General features: G+C 35.8%; 1 protein-coding gene across 2 annotated transcripts in view; it reads right to left on the bottom strand.

Moving 5' to 3' along the window:
* Positions 1–26,656, bottom strand: part of CNTN5 (contactin 5) — a 673,376-nt gene that overhangs the window by 168,633 nt on the left and 478,087 nt on the right. For both annotated transcript variants that reach the window (XM_064441325.1, XM_064441324.1), the window contains one exon: positions 19,635–19,730. In XM_064441325.1, the coding sequence (XP_064297395.1) occupies positions 19,635–19,730 (96 nt within the window). The remainder of the gene's footprint in view (positions 1–19,634; positions 19,731–26,656) is intronic.

Below are 26,656 nucleotides of genomic sequence, written 5' to 3' on the forward strand. Positions count from 1 at the left end.
CTTCTCCAAAACAGGAAATTAAGCTGCACATGTCTTTTTGTTTAAAACCTTTTACAGATCTAATTGTAATTCTGAGTGGTTACACAGGACCCTGAGGAGTTCAGAGCTCACAGAGAGCTCTCTGAGTGTTCAAAATTTCCTTCCTCTTCTGTGACATTTCAGGCAAAATACTAATTAGCCCGAAATATTTCTCTCTGAAAATTTCATGGCCACATTTTGCTATGATTTCTTATCTGGCAGAAATGATTCATGGTAGCATAAAAATCTACAAAGCAATGATGAACACACAAGTTCAAGGAAAATGCATAGGCTTTAATTGAAGACACCTGTTAACAATTCAAATGAAAGCAATCAGTCTCACTAATTGCTCTGGCTTAAAAGTAGTTCAAACCAAATGTAAAGTACTTATTGTTATGGGTTCATTTGTAGTTCACGAAGAATTGTATTTTCTCCATTTGTACCCTAAAAACACATGCAGTTTAATTATTCATTTATTAATTAGAACTACTCCTAAGGAATGGCTTTCAGGCAATACATTTTTGTGCCTCTAAGGACAGAGTACTTAGTCTTTGCTGGTGCTGAATCCAGGGGGTATACTGTCATTTTGTCACCTTCTAAATTATTTTTGCTGTTAAAAATGGAGTGATGGGTGAATGGGTACTGGGATAGGATACTGCGAAAAAAGTAACAGAACTTCTGCCAAATCTAAAACTCAAATCCTTTATGCTATTAACTTGCAGTTAATGTTTTTATTTGTGCATACCTACAGCATCTCTATTCCAGCCAGGAGCCCAAACTCCAAAGCACAGCCAAAAGTGCTAACAGTTTATTTCCTGATCATTGTCAGCCCATTGGCATTGAAGGAATTACTCCTACTTTTAATTTCTAAAAAGAAAAACCCTGGGAATACACTTTGAAATACCTGAAGACTTTGCATTTGAATGCTCAGTCCTGGAACTGATCTGGAATTCTGACTTTCTTTGCAGGTGCCCCTTACACACTTTACAAAGTTTCTTTCCTATTAGACCTGGTTAATAAATTCAGCAGATTCTTAAATACAATTTTGAGGGTTATGTCCATACAGTATGCACAGGCGTCAATGGAAATATCCCAGGGAAACTGCAATTTCCAATGCATGCTATGCAGAGCAGTCAGAAACAACCACAGCTGGCTTGGGATCTGGGGACCCAAGAGTTTTTAGCTGACAGAAATAGATGGATGATCTTGCAGAAGCGATTTTACAAAAGGGTGTTAAGAGAATGACTGCAATTATGGGAAAATGGGTGTACCTTGACATTGATCCATTGTACAAATGTCTCACCCTTCTAAATTTGCAGCCATGGTAGAGGATGAAGCATGCACTGGTGTTCATATTCTGGGGCTCTGAATGTTCTCAGTTTGTATGCCAGCAAAATTAAGATTTAGGGTTCTTAAATCACAGAATTGCTAATGAAGCCTGTCCAAGTACAAAACCTGGGGTTTTGTTTTGGTTTGTTTTCCTTCTGGCAGTATCATGCATAAAAGAATACCCAAATGACTGCAATAACATATAAAAATAGCTAATAAATAGAGAATGATGAAGAATCAACATTTAAAGCATTGTTATCTATAGAGAAGTCTGTCATTTCTAGTACACACAGAGTAAAATATTCTAAACCAACATTGAATATAGTTACATGCCACAATTCCCACAGCAGTTCAGTGCAGAAGCACATGTAAACTAGAAGAAGAGAGGCTTGCATTTAAATATTATCTGAAATCCCACTCTTACAAAATTGTAAACTGCCAAGTGAAATTTTTGAATTTCAGAACAAGAAGCCTAAGACCAAACAGATGACACTAGACCTGTTTGTAAACAGCTCACTGCAGATGTTAGTGAAGTTCAAGCCTATATCTTCCTGTAATGGCTTGTGTTAAAAGATTTCAGAACCAGTGTCATTTGGCTAAGCACAAAGCACAAGTGTATTCTATTAACTTTTGAACAGCAGACTGAACTCCAGAGATACACCTCAAGCCTGACAGGTAAATAATGATGAGCTTCAAGAGATTTTGAGGTTGAAAGTCACTGCTACCAAAATCTAAACAAACCAAACCACAACTATGAAATCAGGAAATAGTTACCCTAGATATGAACCTTCTGAGGTCACCTCCTTTTTAGAAAAGACTGAGTTAATGGTTTCTCCATGCTGTACTAATTTTTCTTTCAATAAGGAAAATTTTAACTGAAAATAGGAAACTGCGAATACCTCAGTATACAGAAGTTTAGAATATATTTACAGAATATATGCTGAGCTTATTTTTTATTTTTACATCCACCCTTTTTATTTTTAATGTGACATCTGTGCCAAAACCTCAAAGATGATGCAGAGCCCTTCCCAGAAATTACAGTTGACTGCCAACACAAAAGAAACTTTTACATAGATACTATTCATCAACAGAAACAGAAACAGAGAGTAAAAAACCAGAGAAATCATGAATTATAGAGGCAGTTATAAATTGACATTCTCCTGTGGCTTGGGCTGGAGGACTCTTCTGCTGATAAGTTCTGTTTTATGCAAAGTCTTGGTGTGAAAATGATTTAAGTAATTTTGGTAACTGCAAAACTGGTATTTCCTTATTATGAATGACCAGCTTTGTTTACAGAAAAATGTCTCCAAGGAATTTTGTATCTGTTTTCTGAAGGTCATTTGGAAAGCCTTCTAAGAGTCCAATTTGTTTCTGTTTTTTATTAAGTACTTTTTAGTGGGCTATGTAGGTGAAAATCTGGACCACTTGTTGTTGAAGTAGTGGAAGACAGCATCTATCTCCTGCCAAAAGGAATTTATGGTGTGAAATTTTGTTTACTGTAATTTCTTAAATGATTTTTGTAGATCTATTTTCTCCATTTCACAACAGTAATTCCTGAACTGTCACAACGTGATGTACTTCCCATAATGGATGAAGCTGGAATACTGACATATCAGCATTTGTTAGTGCTGTATTGTGCTTTTGAAGATATCATTCTGATGCAGAAAATGTCAGTACTGTAGTAATGCAAAAGTCTTTCTGTCATTCTGGATCAGTAAGGAATAACCCCTTAAGTATTCTAATGAGAGCTGTGCTGGAGGCATTCAGATAGCATCACATATTCACTCGTGTGTTTGTTAGTGCCTGAATGTTTCCCAGATTTGCTTCAAGGCTGTTCTTCTGAGAAATTGCTTGTTTCATCCTTTTAACGTGCAGTCTCTGGACAGCCTTTTCATCAGTCCTGTCAGCTAAGTGGTATTTCGGGTGGCAAGTGAAGACGTAACAAGAAAGTCACCATACGAACCCCTTGAAGGACATGTAAATCTAAAGGTATAGTCCATACAATGGTGAAATATTGCATCTTCAGGAGCAAAGCATGCAAACACACATCCTGTAATTGCACTTCTGTGGAGTTGTGGTGTTTTTACAAGAAATAAGTCTGTTGTGTGGCTTCTTTCTGTGATGCAGTGGGAGATATAGTACTCCATCTCCCCCAGTATCCTGCGGGGAAAATGTTTCTCTTCTTTGTAGGATTTCCTCTGCTTGCCCCAATTCCACAAGATGGCAGTACTCGATGAACAAATGGTACTAATACCTGATGACAGCCAAAAATCTGAGATAATCTGTGAATTTTAGCAACTCTAGAGAAGTTTCTTCTCTATTTTGTATTAATAAAAAAAGCAGAAAAAAGTTCACTCAGGATCACAGGCTGAATTTACTATACATAGCTATACGCCACAAAATTTGCTTGATGGCTTTGTTTTACCATTCAGAAATATTTTGTTTAAACAAAATAAAGTACCAGGAAAAACATATGCCTAAATCTCCCCTGCTGAAAATAGGAAACCTTAATCTATCTATCTCATACCCAGTTTCAACCTTTACCATCACACCTGCTTTTTGGATATTCTGTGTACTAACTACAGAGTAAGGGTGCAACATGAGGCACTTCCTTATGATGGAGAGCACTTCACATTCAGGAGGAAGGCTTCTTTTTAGCTAAAATGAATGATAGCTATGGGTTGTTCCTTCAGCCTCCCACCACAACCAGATAAATAATTTTGGCACATTTCTTTGTGCTGTTGTGGCTTATTATCAGTGCTCATTAATCCTCCAAGAAAATATTTAATGAAGGTAATTTATTTGTTGCATTGTAATGCACCCTCACAGAGCAAACAGATTTTGTCGATTTATCAGCTAGCAATGAAATTGCTTCTTTTCTGCTCTGGGGGCTCTGTATCTACTGCTTACTTACCTGAAACACAGTTCTACCAATCACATATTTGTCTTTGTTCAGATTTAATTACAGTGATAAATCTTCAAATATTTTCTTTCTTATAACCATTCACAGAGCCAATAACTAAAAGTATGGTGGAAAACATAACTGTACTGTCAAGACTGATCTTGTACTGGAGGACACAAATATTATATTGTCATTACCAGTGTACACAGCCAACATAGTCTCATTTGTACATTTGACATATATGAAATGTAGCCAGTCAGTGAAACGTGTAAAGACCAATGAAATCTCTTTCTTATACATATGCTTTTTAAAGAGAATACATAGCGTACCACAAAAATATGGTTTCTGGGAAAGGGTGCTAGACTATTATGTGTATTTCCTTCTCACTGGCATGATTTTTGATTCCAGAAAGAATAAAAATGTTGTGATCAAAAGGAACTCAAGAACACATCTCCTTCAGGCTTTTCTTTTGCCCTCAGACAAGACCAGATATTATTAGCCTAGTCTTTAAAAATGTCCAGTGAGTTAAATTCCTAAATTTAGATCTTCAGAATAAGCTATTTCATTGCACAGTTAATAATCAGACAGTTTTCCTTAACATTTGTGTATATATATATTTTTTTCAATACTGTTTCTTACTTATTCAACCTACTATACTGAAATTATGGAAAATACTTTAATGATGACCTATATTAAACTTTTATAGTTAAAATGGAAGACACTTATCCTCGTCTGTATCAGGCTTCAGTTCTTGAGTCTAGATCAACCTAATCTCTTCAACTTTTCCTTCAAAGACATGGTTTTGAATCCTTTAATTAATTTCCTTGTTGTCATCTCCGCTGCTTTTCTACACCTTATAATGTAGGACCCAAAGCTGGACATAGTATTCTATTTGGGACATTAACACTGTTGATAATTGGAATAATAATCTCACGCACTCTATAGGTAGCAGTCATCTTAGTATCTCCTAGAATTGAAGTATGCAATTTTCCATTCTACTTAGTGTTTCATTTTCTGTATTAGCAGTATTTTCCTACGGAAGAATGCTGTTTAATCACTTATTTCCCTTTATTCTATCTGTAAAATTGATATTTGGTAAGCATAGTAATCTGCATTTTGCTGAATTTTATTTTAATCATTGCAAGCCATTTCTCCAAAATACTTTTCCTTTTAGATTCTCATTCTGTGCTGTGCAGCGATTGCAACCTCTTGCAGTTAGGAGTCATTCACGAATGCTAAATATACCTTTCTTTCCACTAGGCCACTCACACTTTCAAAGAAAAAAAAATAAATTAGATACGATTTGTTCTTGACAAATCGATATTGGTTGTTTCTTAACACCTCATTATCTTCTTATTGCCTGCAAATTCAGTGTTTAACAGTATGTCACAGTAACTTTGCAGAACTCAAACTCAGCCTGACTATAGGCCCTCCTTTATTTAAAAAAAGAAAAAAAAATATTTTCTTGCCATATTTTGAAATAATTTGTAAGATACCATATTCTCAGTAACCTTTTCATAAATGAATGCTTAAACATGCTATAATTTCAGAATTTAAGGCCATTTTATCAATATATATTGTTGTCTTATGTAAGTAAGGTAAATATGAAATAAATTTGTGTTAGTATTGAAAGAAGTTTTTTAAGGAAGAAAAACACTGGGATGAGAAAACTGAGTACAAGGGAGAAGAACTACAAATAGGAAGTTGTAAAAATCTTTTGAAAGGAAAGAAAAGAATTATAACAACAGATCTACTATTGACACTTATCTATTATTAGGTAGGAATGAAAATAAATACTTATGTAGAAAAATCCTGAATGCTCCTATAAATTTATGTTCTATGTTTTATAATATACCAGGTAATGCAGATGTCACTGTATAATGCTATCTTCTATGAAAAGCAGAAAAAAAGTTGATGGTAAAAAGCAATTAAGTTAAACAGTCTAAGTAAGTACTTGGCCCTGGTGAGGCCACACCTCGTGTTCAGTTTTGGGCACCTCACTACAAGAAAGACATGGAGCTGCTGGAGCGTGTCCAAAGAAGGGCAATGAAGGTGGTGAAGGGTCTAGAGAACAAGTCTTATGAGGAGTGGCTGAGGGAAGTGGGGTTGTTTAGCCTGGAGAAGAGGAGGCTGAGGGGAGACCTTATCGCTCTCTACAACTACCTGAAAGGAGGTTGTAGCGAGGTGGTTGTTGGTCTCTTCTCCCAAGTAACGAATGATAGGGTGAGAGGAAACAGCCTTAAGTTGTGTCAGGGGAGGTTTAGACTGGACATTAGGAAAAATTTCTTTACCAAAAGGGTTGTCAATGATTGGAACAGGCTTGTAGTTGGCCGCATTGCAGCCCAGGGAAGCGGTTGAGTCACTACCCCTGCAGGTATTTAGAAGACATACAGATGTGGTGCTTAGGGACATTGGACTCGATGATCTTGAGGGTCTTTTCCAACCTAAATGATTCTATGATTAATTTCCAAAGACAAGAATCAGAAATAATTTTGTCCAGCATTAGAAAGGGTAATCAGGAAGACCCATATTATAAATTCATGTGCTTCAATCTCAGATGAAATAATTCAATGACTGATAAGAGACTTGCTTAATCCAATTTAAAAAGTGAGATATAATTAACAATATTGGAAGAAAATAAATCTAGTCAAACTAACCCAGTATATTTTTGTTCTTCTTTTTATTGACAAAGACAGCAAAGTTTCTGTAATGTACCTAGGATTCAAGTTTTATAAGAGAACATGCTGATTAAAAAGAATTGGAATAACCTCATGTCATGGTTTTAGCTGGGATAGAGTTAATTTTCTTCACTCTATCTGGTATAGTGCTGTGCTTTGAAATTAGCATGGAAAAAAACCTGTTGAGATAACACACAGATGTTTGGGCTGTTGCTGGGTAGTGCTTGTACTAGTCAAGGACATGTCTAGCCTCCCATGCTCTGCTGGGTGCACAAGAAGGTGGGAGGGGAGGGGGCACAGCTAAGAGAGTGATTCAAACTGACCAAAGGGATATTCCATATCATGTAACGTCATGCCCAGTATGTTACTGGGAGGGGCTGGCCGGGGGGAGGGGGGAGCAATCGCAGCTCAGGGACAGGCAGCGTCGGTCGGCGGGTGGTGAGCGGCTGTATCATTTGTGTTTCCGTGTGTTTTTGTTTTTTTTTTCCTTTTTTCCCTTTCCCTTCCTTTTCCATTTTATTATATTAACATTATTCTCATTATTATAATAATCATTGGTACTATTATTATCATTTTATTGTAATCATTAAACGGTGCTTATCTCAACCCACAAGTTCTTTTGCTCGTCCGATTCTCTTCCCCATCCCACAGGGGTGGGGGGAGTGAGCGAGCGGCTGCGTGTTCAGTTGCCAGCTGAGGCTGAACCACGACACCTCAAAATTAATTTACTGTGCATTGAAAGGATTAAAAACTGACTGCAAAGCATGATCAAAAGGATCAGTTCTGGAATTCTTGTCCTCTGCTGCTGAACATTTTAACACTTATAAAAAAACTTATGCAGTTGCAATCACTGATTTACAGGAGATATAAAACTCGGGAGTGGCAAATGTGCAGGATGAGTCACTGGTAAACTCTGATTTGGATAGCTTGTTGTTACTGCAACCTTTTTTAGCGGAAATATGTTGAATGTGTAGTAACAGAAGTTGATTATTTCTTAATAATTTGAATTAACAAGAATTCTGTGGTAATGACTAACTAACTATTGTATTCATATGAAAAGTGTGGCATGGAAAATAATGAAGGTATTGTTTAATGCTCAGGAAAACACATCACTGTATAGAAAATTTATATATGGAAATTATTTCCTCTGGCAAAATGTTCAACAGAATTTAAAGTGTTTTTTTTTTCTACTCTTTTCTCTTTCACTCTTTACATCTCTCTTGTTCTCTGATCATGCTATGATGCTTGATTTTCACTACATTTTAATGGCACTGGTGTGATAGTTACACTGACATGGTCTACTTCTTGCCTAAGTCTGCTGCAGGGGTGAGCACAATGAAAAGTAGTACTCTAGAGCAGTGTTACCTGCAGTGAACCCCTGACCCCCAGAATCCTGAACGCAAGTGGGCTGCTGCATTACACAGAAATTTCATTTTACGACTACTCTAATGATACCAAAAGATTAATGCATTCCAAAGGCATCACTAGGACATTCATCAAAACAAAAAAGTAATGATAGGATGACGATCATCCAAATTTGTGGAATACCATTCTGTCTAGTGCAAGAGTGATATTATCTCTTTTTCAACTGAGATATGCAAAATCTCTGCATCCCTAGCTTTCCTCTACTCATCATTTTGCAACAGAAGGTCTGTTAAGCAAATTCTGTAATTTGGCTGAAAATACTCACTAGTACTCCAGTTATCAGAGTTTCAGTCTCTCGAGGAGTTTATGTGTATGCTTCAGATTGGCTTTTTGTACTTCTAAGAAAGAAAGCAACTAAAATTTGGCACTTCATCCCTCATTCACCTTTATTCTTAATGCCAGGAAGAATTAATAGTAGCAGAAAGATTTATTTAACAAGATTTAATTTCAGGCTTCTGGGTGTATAAATGAAAATAGAAGGCTACTGCAGCTCTGGTTTATACTTTAAAACACAGCCTTTTCTAAGCCTTCACCTCTCTTTACCTGCAGTTGTTGTCATAGGAATTGTATTGGCAACAACTGAGCACTCAGAGTTCATAGAGTCGCCTTTGTATGGCTGCACTACTGAACTTAAGATATGCCTCTCTGCTTCATATTCTTTTGGTGCTAGGTGTTTTACAACAAATTTAAAGGCTTTTGCTGGGTCTATCTGCAAGTCAGTGTTTGGTGAATTTCACCATGGCCACAGCATGATACAACTGATGGATCTTCCTCAGGCCTGCTCTTTTGCTCCTATGATATTTATTATCCTAAGATCTCAAATCAAGGGCAGTACCATTATAATCACTTTTATATGGGAAAACAGAAGAATGGAAGGAAGTGACTTCCCAGCAGTCATGAATCAGGCCATAGTCAAAGTGAAATCTCCACTAACACATAATTCTTTTAATTTCTAGTATTCTTTCCTCTCCTCACCAGCTCTTTGTATATCCACAAAAAATGCCAAAACACACAAAAAAGATGTTATAGTCAATGAATCCTTAGGAGATGTGTAGATGAACATCGGAGGTCAGTAACTAAGCCCTCAACCTCCCTCTGAATTTGATTCTCAAATGTTCAAAACCAAAATTGGTAGTATAAATCACATAATCCCCCAGATGCTCAAGATATAGTGTTCAGCTCCTTCCTGGAATATTCTCTAGGCTTAAATGTACCAAGGAATGGGTCCTCCATTACATCTTTCTGAACGCAATGCAACATGTGAACATATGCTTCAGAGAATAACATAAAAACAAATCTATAGTCCCCCAAAGACATTTTTTAAGTGTTAAGAATGACAGTGAAAGATTAATTTTTCACCTTAATTGAAAAATAACTCAAAGTGCAGATGAAGAGGAAGATACATGTCACATTAGCAAACTGCCCCAGAATGCTAATAATGCTGTTCAACCATGTTGTACAAATAAATTACTACAAATAACCTCAGCAACAATCTATCATTTAAAATTTAACAAAGTAGACACTGTAACTCTTACCTGTTTCTACATACAGGCAATACGCTCTTGAGTCCCTGTGCACATTGTTCTGCACTACTGGAAACCCAGTGAACTGTTTCCATTCATCTTCTACTTGTCACATAATAGTTAGAGATAATGCATAGCCTTCTGTTGTCTTACTTTCAGCCTAGGGCAGTGTCCCATGATTATAACCTCTCCTCCCCAACCCCTTAGCAAAAGCAGTCAAAGTGACACCTGCTGTGCCACATTATATGTACGGATCACATGGAAAAATAAGATACTTGTCCAACTCTCCCTGATTTTTTTCTAAAAGAAATATCATTATTAAAGTAATGCAAACAACAGGCAATTCTGCTCCCTCCTGTGCTGGGTCCATACATAGTTTTCAGAAGACTAATTATGTTTTTCAAAGCCCTTTTCCTTTTAGGAATGAAGCATCATGTTGTAAAGTTACAAGATCTGGACTGGAAATCAGTGCAATTTTAGTCTTTTGTTGAAATTTTCTTTGTAGATCATCCCATTATCCTCTTAAATGGGTAGTGCTCCTTCTTTCCATCTTGCATTTGGCAGAGCTGAAAATAGATTCTTTAGGATTGAAACTACACGGTAGTTTGATAAACTCCTAAAGCACCTTGTGTTTCTGCAGAAAAAGCCAAACTGAGACAAACCCTTCATCAGTATTATCTATATCCTTCTTCCCATTCTCCCTTCTTCTTCCTGATTTCTTGTCCCTGCAGTCTCCAATGGAAGATTTGCTTAATTATTGAAAAAGGAAAATACCATGAAAATTAATGCTTCAATAAACCAATAAATGAAGTTAAATTTTCCAGTTAGAGATTCTCCACTCTTGGGTAATAGCATCAACACAACAGGAATTGTATTAGCTGACTAATGAAGTCATCAGCAATGATTTTAACAATATTGGAACATAGCATGAGAGCACAGGAGATAGAAGTGGGCAATTAAATTATCAGAATTAAGTGTGGTATTAATTATTACATTGTTAGAAAGATGGCATTGTGACCAAAAAGAAGTAACTTTCCCACTGTTATTGCTCTGGAAAACATCTTTTGTTGTCAGAAGATAAAGGATGCACATGTGCTGCTGCACAAGGGTTTGGATTTGACTGTAATAATTCAGATCTTTCTCTGACCTCTATGATATTATGCTTATAACTATTCACTCATTTTCCTCTTGAAAATCCAAGCAATTGCCTTTAATATGTTTACCATTAATTTATAACTACCTTCATGCCAGTCACAATTGTATTAGGTAGGAAAAAAAACCATAAATACACCCAGATATCTATTTCTAAACAATTTCTAGTTTGCCCTTAGAAAAAGAATGAAAACTAGATATCCCGACTAGAATTGTTTTCATACCGCTTCATTTATTTGGAACAATCTTCCTGAACTTATTAAATAAAACCGTATGAGAATCTATGTCTCATTAAACATTGTATCACCTCAAATGGTTATATGTTCACTTTTATATCATACTTACAAAATAGGGAATAACTGACTCAGTTCAGTTCAGTCCTTCAGTTCAGCTTTCTCCTTCTGAATCAAGACTGACCTCCTAACATTTTTGGTAGTCGTCTCTACCAGAATCGCCGCTGAATTCAGTTAATCATGCCTAGTCTGGGAAGAGTTACATTTTCTGAAAACTCCATTGTTTTCATCCTTTTTTGAATCCTTTAAGATTTCCCCAAAATCTCCACAATAATTTCTCATCTCTTCCTCATTCTTGTTTTCTCCTATTTCAGCTGTCTGATCAGCATTGTATTTCTGGTTTCCTCTCCTTAGTTACACTGATTAATATATGCACTCTCACTCTATTCTTTTCCATGACATGAAGTGGAGAGCTAATTGGGATTAATTAGGAATTTTCTGTCTTAAACAAAATGGGCTTTCTGACATTTAACTAACTGACTTGTTTGTAAAATGGTATTGTTCCAGCCCCAGCTTAGTAAAACATGAGAATTAAATAACAAATGGATTCTCATAGGAAGGTTATTATGAGAGGGTCAGTTTTGCAAAAGCGCTGTTACCTCTGTGACTGTGACTGCTGTATGCTACTCTGATCTTAAATCTATTAATGTTGGGCTCCTACTATTTTAGAAGTTATATAGCCTGTGTCACAGAAAACGTTTTGCAACACCGTTTCCTACTTTAATTGGGACCTTTACAGTACTAGTTGCATAAATATGGTTGTGATACCATGAACATAAATTTCTGTTAAACCTGGCAGGACAATGCTGTCTTGTTTAATCACTAGGCTGAGGGGTTCCTGATAGTTATGTCTATTTTGTTGGGACATCTCAGTAACTGGCTAGTAACTTGTCTCTAGGGAAGAGGAGCTTGCCCACTACAGAAACTTTTAATCATTATTGTCCCATTTGTCAAGCTGTAGACAAATAGCCACATACAGCTGGTGCCTGAAAGGGGATAGAACACGAACCCGAGGGCCAACATACCCAATGCATTTTTCAAATTAATTAATCTCCCATGCTTCCTCCCTCTTCTCTTGGTATCTCCATTCACTTTGATTCTCCTGAACTGGCAGCTGGGGTAATATCTGTTGACAATAGTGTGGCTGTGAAACTACAGCACATGTCCCTTAAGCAGAGCCCTGTCAGGGCTGCCCCTTCATCCAATGTTGTGTGCTGTCTTAATTGGCCAAGGTCAACCAGCTTTGTCTCGCTACATTTTCATAGTCCCTGAGGGGAAGAACAACTCCAGTGAGTGATCCAGTGGGTCTAGGGACATTTAACTTTCAGTGTCCTGTGTAGTTTAGTGTATTTTTTGATGGAATTGTTAGTGTTTTTAAGGGGCTGGGGATGGTTTATCAATAGTGATAATATTTGGGTAAGTTTTTTTTAAAAAATACCAAATTGCAAGTTCTCTGGGATGGTTTACTACAGTTGGACCAGTAATTAATTTCTTTTCATTTATTACTTTTCAAATTATTAAAAAAAGAGAAAATCTAGACTTCTATGTCAAGAAAGTTTAAATCAATAATAATTATTTATCCATATGCCTATTCTACAGACATTGCCTAGAATTTGGGGCACATGCAGATCATTAAAATGTAATTAAAATCTAATAACAGCACTTTGTCAACAGACTAGGAGTAACTCCTCATTGGCAAACATAGTTTGTTACAATGTTACCCTACAGAAAATTCTATCATTCCCAAACTCTTAAATTTCATATCCTCAGATGCATGCCTTCAACAAGATTGAGGAAGGAAACCCTCTAAAGTGCTCCAGGGAAGTCAGCAGCAAAATTACTGGTCATGTATTGAGTAATGAAAAGACCATAGAAGAAAAAAAAAAGAAGTTAATTGTGTTTGTTCATTCCATAATGAAAACTACAGGCATAGTCATCAATCAGTTGCACAGATAAAGAATACAGATTCCTGTACTGAGCTGTGTTAGGGGCCATGGACATTCACTTAAATGATAACACACATGGGAATTAACATTACTAGGCAAGAAAATTTCAAAAGGAGTCTACTAAAAGTGATACAATAAGGGATGCATGAGGGAAATATCTTTATTGTTTTTCCAAGGAAAAACATGGGTGAAGAGATGAGATGACCCTATGGAATTAACCCAGAACTAAGACAGAAATACAAAGGACTGCGAACATGTCTTCTAACACTTTTTTTCCCCTCCTATAATTTAAAAGCAAAGTTCAAGCTTCATTACCATTCAGTTAAAGTCAAATAAGCACAAAAATATAGTAAAACCCAAGAAGGAAGTGCAGGAACCCTTCAATTCATGATAGCTAACTCATTGAGTTGATACATGTGGCTCTCAAAACAGTGTTTTTAAAACATTTTATATGTACATTATGTTCATTTATATGTTATGGACATATAGAGAAGTGATAGAGAAGTTGTGCTATCTAGACTTCTATATATGACTTATTAAGGGTTTATTAAAGAAGCTTTTCTGTCCTGTACAGTTAGCAATCATTTTCTAATACTATTACTTTAGTGGCTTGTTTCTGTTACTCAACGTCATGTTCCCACAACAAATTTAAATGAGTGAAGAAAATACTATGACATTCAGTTACGAGAGAAACAAAACAGATTTAAGATGGGTGTCTGTATGTCTTCATACAGATCCCTTCACTACCGATCAACTGTTCATTAAGCCTGGGACATATATTTGGCTTCCATTTTAACATTAACATAAGTCTTCAGGAAAAAACAAACAAACCAACCAACCCAAGCCCCAAACTTCAGTGTTGTTCTATATTTCACTATTGTTAGTAGAAGGAGAAGCATCAGGGTGTTGGTCAGTTCTACCTTTGCAGCAAGCTTAGCAGTTAAGAGATGATATTTATGTCCAATGGATGTGAAGTGTTCTATTTGCCATCACTATACATGCATACATACTCAAATCTACAAACTACTGATAGAAGGTACTGACTGAAGAATAAGTTCTGGTTAGCTTAAGGAAAAGTCATGGTTGGAGGCATGACATGTCTGGCTGTTGTTTTGGGAATACTGTGAGTGAGACAGTGGTTTGACAGGAACCAGTAAAACAGTCCTCCTTATTCTCAAGGTGAGACAAGGAACGTGACTTTCACCTACACATTGTTCTCTCCTGGAATCAAATTATATAGTTTTCTATGCTAAAGTTGAGTTGAAAAGTCAGATTTGAAAAAATATATCATAGAAGAAATTTGGATATTACTTTACTGTTTAAAACACATCAAATCATATCGATATCATAAATCATGGTCAGGAAGAAATCTCACCTGTAGTGTCAGGTTAGCATGACACTACATGTCTCACGTCTAGAGAGAGATGAAGATTCAGAGATCTAAGTACACACAGGTTTCCTATGATTTCCAATAAACTGGTAATGACTAGATCCACGTAAATATGTAAGTTCTCTAATGTTGTGCACTGAAATGCGCCTGTTAGGTCCCTGGATCCTGGAACTGAAACCACAGCCTTAAGATAACCTTGTGACCTTCATATACATTAAGTTAGACATCTGTGAATTGCATTCACAAAAGCCAGCTTTGTAAATGGAGAGCTGGAGGGTGTATGGATGCCTTCAAACCAGAATTTTTTGCATCCTGTGTGCAGATACCAGAGCCAATTGCCTGTCAACAAGCTAATGAATATACTGAGGGCAGTCCAGCCCAAATATAACAATCTTGTTATGATAACTAATTTGCCTGGAGAAGTCTACTCCTAACAATTCTGTACCTGAATTAGGTCATTTAGAGCCTGCCTTGTTATTTCTATGAATAATTTGTCCAGTATAAGCCTAACCAGGGGAGCTATGACTAGAGAGCTACTGCACTTCACTTGGGCTTGGTTTCCTACTTGAGTGGAGCTGCAGGCCAAAGCTGCAGTTTTAATGCAAACACAGATTTCAGACTCCTTTTGCAGACCCTGAGCAGTGAGAAGTGATTGGTTTGTGTTTACTTGCAAAGTAGTTTTCTATGTATGTCCAAAGTACACACAAACAGGAGCACAGTACAACTTAAAAAACCCAATTGACGTGACTTTCTCCAGTTAATATGAGAACTAGGACAGCTGTGTAGGAAATAGAACAGGACAAAACCTCCTGGACCTTAGAAGAAAGAGTTTTGTTTCAGTAGCTTGCCAGTTCAGCAACACACTGTGCAGACATCCAGAAGACGTATGGGAAGGGTTGTGATTCCCATAGAACTGGCATTAAACATCTTTGGTGAAGCATTTCTCATGAAAACTATAGTTTTATAACACTAAAGGGGAGGCACAAAAGATGCACCCTATAACACTGTTTCCAAACTGGGTAAGATCAGAGATGAAAAAAAGTTATATTTTAACAGCTGTACAGATGTTACATGCTGTAGAAAGACTATGTAGCACTGCTCCCTCCAGACGGCAGTGTCTCTCTCAGGTGGGAGGGAGCATGCATCTGCCTTCCCTTGTGCACATCAGCACTGTTCTCATTCTAACAATGAGAATCATAGTTCTCTATTAAGCTCATACTGAAAGCTTTGAATAAAAGCCTTAAAAAGCTCAGCTGAAAGTATTAATTCTGAGGGAAACATGGAAATCTTGATGAAATCTTCCATTCATTTTTAATCTCACTATGGTAAACCTTGTAATTAAGATGATTAAATGGCTGAATAAAACCCTATATTTACATCCTTTAGAATACCACAATGAAAAGCTGTAATTCTGTTTATGGAAAAAAGCAACACAGGCCTTTTAGACATCAAAGCAAGCTTGTTATTTAAGCAGTTGGTAATTAATGAACCTCTTGCTTAGCAAAGGTATCTAAGAGTTAACTGTCTAGGAAACTCACCTTGGAGAAAAATTTAATGGGGGGGTGAGAAAAAATCAAATGTTATGTTTATGGAAGAAAAAAAAAGGATGAACCGTTATGTTTATGGGTGATCAAGTTATCCACGATTAATATATTTCACAGAGGACAACTTTAGGATTTGCAACAAAAAAAAGTATTCATGGAAAAGCTTCTAGAGTAGACACATTAAACTGCTATAGGACTCCCAATGAAGTCAGAGGCAGCATTTTTTCTGGAATGATGGTCCAAGAAAAGCAAGAAGTGACAATCTGCCAGTAGCTATTTGTCATAAGGAGTCTGCACAAAATCAGTTTTGTTGAATGTATTTTCCTTCACCATTCTGAAAGAAGGGATAGTGTCTCCCCAAAAAAAGGTCCCTCCTTTTGCTGCTCAGCTCTGTCTCTGCAAAGATGACAATAACTTAAACTCATTTATTAAAACCAAGAAATGATTCTCTCATCTGAAACTACACTGCAAATATTCTGAATATATTTCAGGTACCTTTTTTTTTCATGTTTCCCCTGTAAAATATTTGGACAACAACCTAATGAAAACTTACATGAATAATCTATATATATCACAAGTTTGTATTTGTTTGTTTGCTTATTGCATTACCTCTTGATAAAATATCACAGCATTAATAAACAGAAGACAAGTCTGTATACATATGAATCTTGTTTTCTGCATAAATCCTAGTCAAAAGAAATTAGTGTAGTATTGTTTTCAGTCAGTGGTGCTTTGTAAAGACTTTCAAATTTTTTCTAGAATTGTGTTCTGTAAGAATGGAATGTAGGCATTACACAATCAAAAGTATTTAAATTATCTCCTATTTGAAAACATGTTGATAAGCCTATATCTCTTTTAACATACTGTTCTTTCACTAAGTCATCTTTCTTTTCCCATGATAGTAATTTTCTAAAAAGGTTCAGTCCTGAAATTCTTAGGCAAGTTTGTAAGTAGTTATTGACTTCAGAGATTGAGGAATGGGATTCTCTTGAAGGACAAATTGCTTACAAGGTTGTGGAGAATGATGAGGTTTTATATTGTATCATGGATTTATCTCCTGGGATAAGTAAGTGAAAATTATTTCTAAAGGTGCTGACCAACGTGAATAAATCAATATAACAGAGCTTCATCCACAAAAAATTCTCTGTCATCAAAAACACCCCCATAACTCATGGTCTTGTTAATGTTAGATGTTCACATATGCCAAACATGCATTAAATAGTTTTTAGCTTAGATATATCCACTACAATAGCTTAGCATTCACTTAAAAATTTGTCTCCCAGGTGATTTTGACGGTCAAAATTTCTTAGGACTATTTAGCAGACAATACCGTCTTTGCAAATCACACACAGAAACTAAAATGAAGTACCCAGAAATGGAAGACTAAAACAAAAAAAAATTAAAAATGTATTTTTTATGTTCCTGCACACAAACCCTTTAAGTTCTTCTACTCTGCAAAAGAATTTTGTAGCTGGAAGAGAAGTTTCATTATTTCATTACTTCATTACTTACTGCTTAATTTCAGAATTGAATTCACACACTTCCCTCTTGAAGTTCTGCTTTTGCTCAAAATAGTTTTCCACAAATTGACTCTGATCTGGCAGTCATCTTTCATAGTTTCTTGTACCTATTGCCAGAGCATCGTGGAATGATTTATTGTTGAAACATCACCAGTTGTGGAATTTTTTGGAAGGCCAGTGGAGATAGCTCTCCCCTTTCCAGGAGACTCCAGCCACTGTGCTAACATATTTGCAATCCCTTTGCAGTACCACAAGGACTTACAGCCCTTCACTATTTTGCTGGAGGGAAGTTGCATGTCATTCTGCATTACATGGTGACCAACAGAAAGGGAGGTCAAGTCCCCTTCCCATTCATATGAGGTTGTGTTTACATCTGTATATCAATGCAATTTTTCAGCTTTCAGTGATTACTCCTCGACACCGCAGAGTCTTTCTTGGCATAACTATGGTGACAAAATTATGCCAACAGGGGCTCAAAATGTTTTTCTAGAAGTAGTTTTCCTGCTGGCATAGCATACCAGTGCTCAAATAATATAAACGAAACCAACTGAACACTGCCTGTGAGCACAGTAGTTTCCACAGCAGGGGTTTTGCTGGCCCACTGATAAAAATGAAAGATACCAGTTTTCCACCATCAAAGGGAATGTGTGTATGACAGTAGAACATTGCACTGGAATCTGTCTAAATATAAGTTTGAAAGCATAATTTTAGGGAAAAAAGTTTGATGACATATAAGGTGCATTTTGTGGAATGGCAGATGTTACAAGACGCATGACTACTTCAGTTATGATGCCCATCTATTCTTACACGCTCAGTTTGTTTGGGGAAATAAAATTCATCTGTGATGTTGAAACCACCTCTTACTTTTTCTGTCTATGACTTTTCCATCCCAGTTTACTTATCGTAATCAAGCCTTAACATCATGTACTCAATTCCATCACATAGAGACAGTCATGTCAACCTCAGAAATAGATTATAAAGGCAACTGTAACAAGAGAATATACCCAGAAGAGAGGAAAGCATACAGATGGTCAGAGGATAAAAAACGTTAATTACATTGATAATTGTAATACAGTAAGAACAATCATTCCAGAATAAATAGAAACTGAACATATTTCTCTAACAGAAACTCAGAAGATGTTTCCTTTTCTGCGTCTCTTCCCTCTGCGGTGTAACTTTTTCCAGGGCTCAGACTTGGATGAAAAAATATCCCCTCAGTTCACACCTCATTTCCCGAAGAGGAGAAGGATAGGCTATAGGCTATACTGCATCTATTGAAAACCAAGGTATTCTCTCTAGCATCATGTCTCCATGTGTTATATGGTACACAAATATAAAGATGTTCTTTGCTATCTATCTGCAGACATTGCAGGAGTGCCAATTTGAAAAGCAAAAATGTAACCTCTCTGGAATATCTACACTTCCATTTGGCTTTTCATGAGATTTTCTGACTTCTCACAATGATGCTGTTGTACTGGAAACTAAGTTATACAGCAAAAGGAAGCAACCAAAACCATGGCCGTATTACTGAAAACAAAAGACAATTTGTATTCAACAACTGTATCTTGACACTGACATTTGGAACAATTTCTGAAGGCTTCTAAACTCTAAAAGGAATTGTCTGTGACCTCAAGGCAGCATATTCACCATTGTTGGCACAGAGACTATTGTTGTGCACTCAAGTTTTAAACTGGGAATAAGACAATCTTGTGACAGAAGCTCTGCTCCTATTCAGTGGCATTTGCAGTATACAAGTTTTAATTACTCTTTTGGTACTCAAAAAACTGTCAGCAGAATGGCAGTTATATCATTTTTGAAGTTCTGCAATCAAATACACGTTGTATCTAAAATACTGAGCATCCAATCAGCATACTGTAAAGGACCAGTGTGCAAACAAGCTGCAGCCTACTGTACCTGGTGAATGAAATGGAGGGGAGCACATCAGAACAACTCCTTGACCTTCACGTACAGAGACAGCACTTCTTGTCCGACCGCTAAAATTCCCCAGATCTATCAAAAGAACAAAGTATTTTAGTTACATACCGAAGTTTTAAAATTTTGTCGCTACTGTGACTTACATTTTATTTCCTCTTGTAAAGCTGACAGTTCCTTTTTTCATATCTTTATCTATAATATTTAAAAATAAATCTATTTCCATTACAAAAAATTCCATGTTGCATCAGCACTTTATTACTCTTATTAGTGCACTTCGATAGAGTATCAAAGGAAAACAGCAGACAATATATATACCATTTGCAAAAAACATTTAATCCTGTTTTTATTTCTTTTTACCATTTCTTTTTTTCACCAATAGAAGTGATTTATGCACAGTGAAAAAAAGAAAGAAATAAAAGTGGAGAGAACACCTTGGTTAACATCCAGACTGATGGTGTTATAAACATCACCTGGGCAATGCACAGCACATTGTGAGGAGAAGAAGGGAAAATGAACCTCATTGGTTCTAAAACCAAATCTAGTCTATAGGACATTTAGTCTTTTTAAATACTGTCATTCTGGTTTCTCTGGTGTTGTAAACACAGTCCAGTTGTGGGTAAATCTATTTTCCCTCCAAAATTTTCCCTTCAGCGGGTGAATAAGGGACATTTAACTTTTTGTACAAAACCTTTTGAATGAGGCTGTAGGGCTCTGATATGAACAGTTCATTGTGTGGCCTCTCAACCAGAAGATCTGATTACTCCATTTACCACAGGGAACACTGGACCTGGCTTCACATTTGAGGTGGATAGCTATGCTCTAGCATGCATATCTGTAGCAGAAGAGATGTGATATAGTTCAGCTTTGACATCAGACCGGTACCTTCATCCATTCCTCAGTGCCAGGGATGCCACCTAAAGCCTCTATTCACTCAGGGTTTTTCTAGGGACAATTCTCTCTGATGTGGATCAAGGGGAAAAGAGCTCCAGTAAAGGTACCCAAAGATATCTTTGAAAAGGACACTGAAGCTTCTGCAGGTACTAAAAGAGGACCTAAAATATGAATAGATAGGACCAGTGGGAGCAACTCTCATTGAAATTCAATGACCTGTAGCTGTACCTGTTCATTTCTGTGTAGAGACCAAGGTGCTGGTATGAGCCACACAGCACCATACAGTTTGAATAGGCTGAGTAGAATTATTACTAAATAAAGTAATAATTTAAGAAAGCTTAAGGAAGCTGCACTCAGCTGAGAGTTCTCTGTCAGATGCTGAAGCTCCACATCGTGCTGCATGCTTAGTAAAACTGAAGTTCAGTGATTTTCAAAAGTAATATGAGTTGATCTTTAATGGATTTCATAATGGGTTTAGATGCACTTTTTAAGTAGAAAGAGACTTTTAATCTTTTCAAATTCTTTTGCACATTTCTAAAAGATGTCATTGGCAGAAGCCTAAAATTTAATTGTATCTAAATTTGCACAGTCTTGGGCCAAAAGAGATCAGTGTTCTCATTTCAACAATAGATATCATATTTGAACAGAGAAAAGATGGATGGGCTTCAGTAGAATTTTAACAAATAACAGGACAATATTTCCAAATTATACAAAATTTTGCTAGGCAATAGTTAATGAAATATTGTATTGCTTTTTAAAATAAGCCCAACAAGGGTTATAATACAATCTGGTGTTATTTCACTTAAAAGTGTCATCTAATGAGTGTTACCTCATAGTGTAGTCTGCAGCAATGTAATAATTATTTTATGCCTAGAAAGTAACCAGTTGTTTTGAATGGGAGAACAACTTGCAATGAAAAGTTTTCTTAGTTAAAAATATCTGGATTTCACTTGGATGCGATTTTGGGTCTACAACTTTATGTATGTTTGTGTTAAGTCCTGTTTTTTTTGTAAAAGGAAGCTGATATATCAACTAATATTTTCTGCAATCTATTAAGAAACCAATGCTTAGGCTCTGATTTTAATGTACAATTTAGGAATACAATAATCTTTTTTAGTACATTATTGCGGAGTCTTGTAAAAGCTGTGCGTGTCATGAAGTATTTTTTTCAAGGTCAATTTTTCAGGCAAGAAAGACACTGGATTTCACTAAAATTGTCCTTGTAGCCTTCCTTCTCAGGAAGATATGATAAATCTTCTCTGTCTCGGCATCCTAAAACAGGCAGTTTAATTTACTACTGAAATACCTTCAAGGTTCCAGACTGTATGCACAAATCAACCTCAGTGAATTTAAAATGTGGACAGAACTTGAACTGGTGTGTCATGGCTTCAGCGTGTTTTGAGGAGATGTTCTGAAACCAGAACAGTCACTATGTGAGACATACATAGGCCATTTCTCTATGTACTGGAATAGATATTTTCATCGCAGTACTTCCTTACCTAGAATTTGGAGGAAAAAAACAACCAATGTTGCAGATATCAGGAAAAGAGCTGTAATACTCCTGACTACCTGAAACCCATACTGCAAGACTTCTCTATGCACTATAAAAGGAGAATTTTTTTTTTTTTTTAGAAAATATTTGGATCAGAGCCCAATAGCTGAATAAATTAAAATATTGTGAGTTCAATAGTAGAATTTCATACCAGTGTGAGGAGAGACTCTCTGCAACTTATACAGAGAGCAGGACAAGGAAGCAATATTTTCTACTTCTAAAAAAGGTCTCTGAGATTTGTTTCCACAGGCTTTTTCTGCAATTTCTTGTAAGCCTGAAAATAAGCAATCAGAATTTTCAGAAATGTTTTTTATTAAAAAAAAAAATTAAGAACTTCAGTGTTTTGATTTCAATTCCAAACTTGATTTAAAATACTGAATAATTTTTAAAGAAATCTTTAATTTTAGAAAATATTTTTTTCTTGGATAAAACCTATTATTTATAAACCTCTCCTAAGGGAAAAATATTTTAATTTTAATGTGGAGTCCTGTGTCTCCTAGGGTTATATCTTTTCATCCTTGACATGATGTTTTTACTATCTATCTGTGGTGCACAACCTGGAAGCTGGTCAACATAAAATACGGGAAATTTGTGACACCTAAATTGTAACCTCTATAGACAGAAGTAAAAGTCTTAGAGTTTTTGCTATTTTTTTTAATCAGGTGAATAAATGCTATTTTCCAATTAGCTGCAATCTCAGGATTATTTTTTTTCCTAGTTTCCTGTTTTGTATTTGCACTGAGATGGACAAATATTCTTTTTTCATTTTTTCTCAAAATGAAAAACAGAAATCTTCTTTTTTAGTTAAAAACAAAAGTACTGTGTATGCCTAATGTTTCTATTTGTTCAAACCAATTATTTTCAAACTAAAGAAAGAAGGTAACAAAGAGCTTTGAATTTCAGATCTTTTTGGTTATGTTAGTTCTGAATTGGATTTCTTGTTAGCATACAGTGAAAAAAAGGATTAACAGGTGTAAAAGCAGGGATTTAGCTGTAAAACAAATAAATGTAGGAAAGCTTAAAAGGAAGGAAAGGTGAATGGTCATGCTTGCAGTTCCCCCACATTAAAATAATAAGTCAAAAATGGAAGAATCAAATTAAAGGGAAATTTAATTCACTTACTGCAAAACTCAGCCATTTCATATCCTGCCATATTGAGAAAAGACAGCTATTGAAAAAGTATTCAAAGCCCAACCATTTTACTGTAAGAACTCTAAAATTAAAGATAATAAAAGAAAGGGTGGACAGAATGCATCTTTATATGTAGGGACGGTAACATCTCACACAGCAGTGCTGGCCATCAGTTCAGTATTCTTGCTGCACTATAAACCTGTAACATGTGAGACATGTCAGACAGCCCCACACAGAATGAGTCTGTCCTTCATAGTATGATGATGTGTATGGTTGATTGATAAGAAAATGTCTTTTTGTGCTTCATAGGTGTTCATCTTATGCCCTGAATGATTAGTTTTATTTACCCTTACGTCAGCGTTAGTGGCAATGATGATTACACTTATTATATTATTTTCAAAGCATTTCCTGGGGTTCCATCTACATGACTTCCATACTCTTTAACATGAAGAACAGCCCTGACCACTTTGAAAATATATAGTTAAGTGCCAGTCACCGCTTCTAATGTAAACATAGTATTAGCAATATATATGCAAAACATGCAAAGAACATCTAGGATGGAACATGTGCGGTGGGAGTAGCACAATTTTATTAGTTTTACCGCTAAAAAAAGTATTTAATTCAACAAATATGATACAGTGTCACTAGAGAATAACCTGTGACCCAGGAGTGGTCTCCACTATAAAAGGGAAACAGTAGAGAAGTTCCAAGACACAAGACATTAAATCTAATGGGTTTGGTGCAATGCTTTCTGGATGTCCTACATATACCTGAGGTGTAATTAGCTCAGTGCATTACTCAGTCTTTGACAGAAGTTATAAGCTTGGGAAAAGCATTCAGAACTCTGATCCAAAGCAGCTGCGGGTAGTATGCCTGTCTTTTCAGTGGCTATCCCCATTCTTCGGAAAGGAGCTGAAGTATGTGTTTCTTTCAGCACACATAGGTTTGTATTGATGTTTATTGTGGAAGAGTGACACTCAACACCACAAGAGTATCAGTTTAAATAAGACCCAACAGAAAACAAAACACTTCTGCAGAAGGTGAAAGGAGTAATGGAAAATAAATGAGAAAAATCTCAAGACAGACAAAGCAACAGAAAACTTTGCAGGACTAGCAACAAAATAAACAACTAAATAAAGGGGGAAATATTCTGTCATTGACAGAAGGACTTGTGCAAAAGTTGGAGCAGTTTTTAGCACTTTGCAGCCTTCCAGTTTGCTTTCACTGTAGTTTGCCTTTTAGGCATGCATAGGAGGGATTGTTCATTCTCTGTGTTCATCAGTTGGCTGCAACTGACAGCAGCAAGAGTGAAGTGGCAGGTTTCTGTGACCCCGATAACAGCCCACTGATGATTGCTATGAAATTAGGGTCAAATTAAAAATTAAAAACAGTTCTTGTATTTATTTTAGGCAATGACTGCTTGGTAACCTAGCATGGAAGCTGTGGAAGGCTCTGTCATTCATTATCCGTGACTTAAACCAGTCAATTCTTAACCAGCCCAATTCTGTGAATTTAAACTATTTTATGTGCAAATTTATTATGGAGTTTAAAATGAACATCATTTGATATGTATTAATATGTTTAAAGCAATACTGAAGATATCTAAAATATGAAGCAGGCGATATTCTTTCTAATAAGGTAAAAATAGCTCTACCCAAGGTAAAATTCTTCTGTCAGGTCAAGGACAAACTTATTCATTGCATTGTCACTACAGAGAGGGTAGCCTTCCTCTCCTTGTATTTGAAAGACAGGACTAAGAAATAGACCTTGAGCTGGAATAGTAGCTCTTTTAAAAAGGTAAGATTTACAGGGAAAGGAATTCCATTAAAAATATGTTTTTCAAAATTTCATTATAACCTAAATCGAAAACATGGCTTGACTGTACACTCTAAACAATGAGAAATATAAATGTTGTGTTTAACAGTCCATAAGTACAGGCTAAAGAAGAATGAAAGGAAGGTGTTAAAAAGAAATTACATATATAATTGCATAGGGAACTTTTAAATTGGATTAATTAAATACAGTGTTCATAGAATATCGAGATCTCCAAAGAAATTAATAGATCATTTTATTATTGACATACAGCTATTTTCTAGGAATATCAGATTAAATAGGTGGAGTCATATTATTACGGACAATCACTGGACCTAAAAGTAACTTTTAATACTGAAGATGTTAACTAGAAAAGATGTGAAAGGAAGCTTAGACAAAAAGATTTCTGCCATGACAGCAACACACCTCACCATGGTTAATGGGAAAAGCATACATCTTGAACTTCTAAAATCACATTACCATATGACTTTTAGGTGGCAAAATAAGGGCAAGTTTCAAGTACTTTAGAATGTATCATCATGCTTATTATCATTGCTGTTGTTATTATTTATTGCCAGAAAGCTTTTGAGTCCTTCATGGATCATCAGTCTGACATGACCTGAAAAAGGTAATTCTTTTCCTCAGAGAAGTTACTATGCCAGTATGTAACGAGACACAACAGAATGAGAATACCAAGAAGCAATGATGTTTTAAATTTGTACGCCAGCTACCCTGCATCTCTGTACACCTGCAGATTCATTGAAGAATTTTAAGGAAGGGGGGTGGTTATACAGGTGTTTTCAGGGGGTGCCAATAAAAGACAATGAGAGGCTCATGAGAAAGCTTGGAGATTCCTGTCTGAAAATGTAAAAGATGAAGAACAGAAGGTGCAAGATGCTGTATTTTCTTATATTTAGATCAACATATTCCAGAATCTTTTTTGGATATGACAATGCATATTTTTTTTCCTCAGAAATAAAGAGAAGTCATTAAGGAACGTTTGAATAATGATGGTCCTTGAGTGCATTCTTGTAAAAAGAAAAGAATTTTCTTTCTACCATGCTATCAGCATGAACTGTAATGTATTCACTATTGATTCATTAGCCCTAAACTAATTTTTCACTACCAATGCAGAGGAATAGTTAACTAAAGGAACATTGTTTTTTCCGTCCTTAATGGCATATTTTATATATGTAATTTTTATATATTGTAAATATTCAAAGCTACCTGGTCCATTGCTGTCAATAGTATTATCCTGTTTATTGCCCATCTTCATCTAGCTGTCTATGTCTACTGTTTTACTTTGTAAGTAGAGAACATCTTTTTGTACTTTCTACATTTCCTATCACAGAGAAGTCATGAATACATAATCATGGCTAATACGTGCTACCATAATACAAATTATTATAGTAATAATTAAGGATTCTAGTAAAGATAAGAAATATATAGGACTATTTCCTAAAATGATTTATTAATTCTTGTATGAAATATAGTGTAACACTTTTTTTTTAATTTCTTCACCAATTAGACTATTATTTATAATTAAATATTATTAATTAGAAAAATAGAACTTTTTATAAAAGGAAAAATATTTTTGCTTTTAATTACTATGCTA

The sequence above is a fragment of the Phalacrocorax carbo genome, chromosome 1 (genome assembly GCF_963921805.1).
Source record: "Phalacrocorax carbo chromosome 1, bPhaCar2.1, whole genome shotgun sequence".
Taxonomy (NCBI): Eukaryota; Metazoa; Chordata; class Aves; order Suliformes; family Phalacrocoracidae; genus Phalacrocorax; species Phalacrocorax carbo.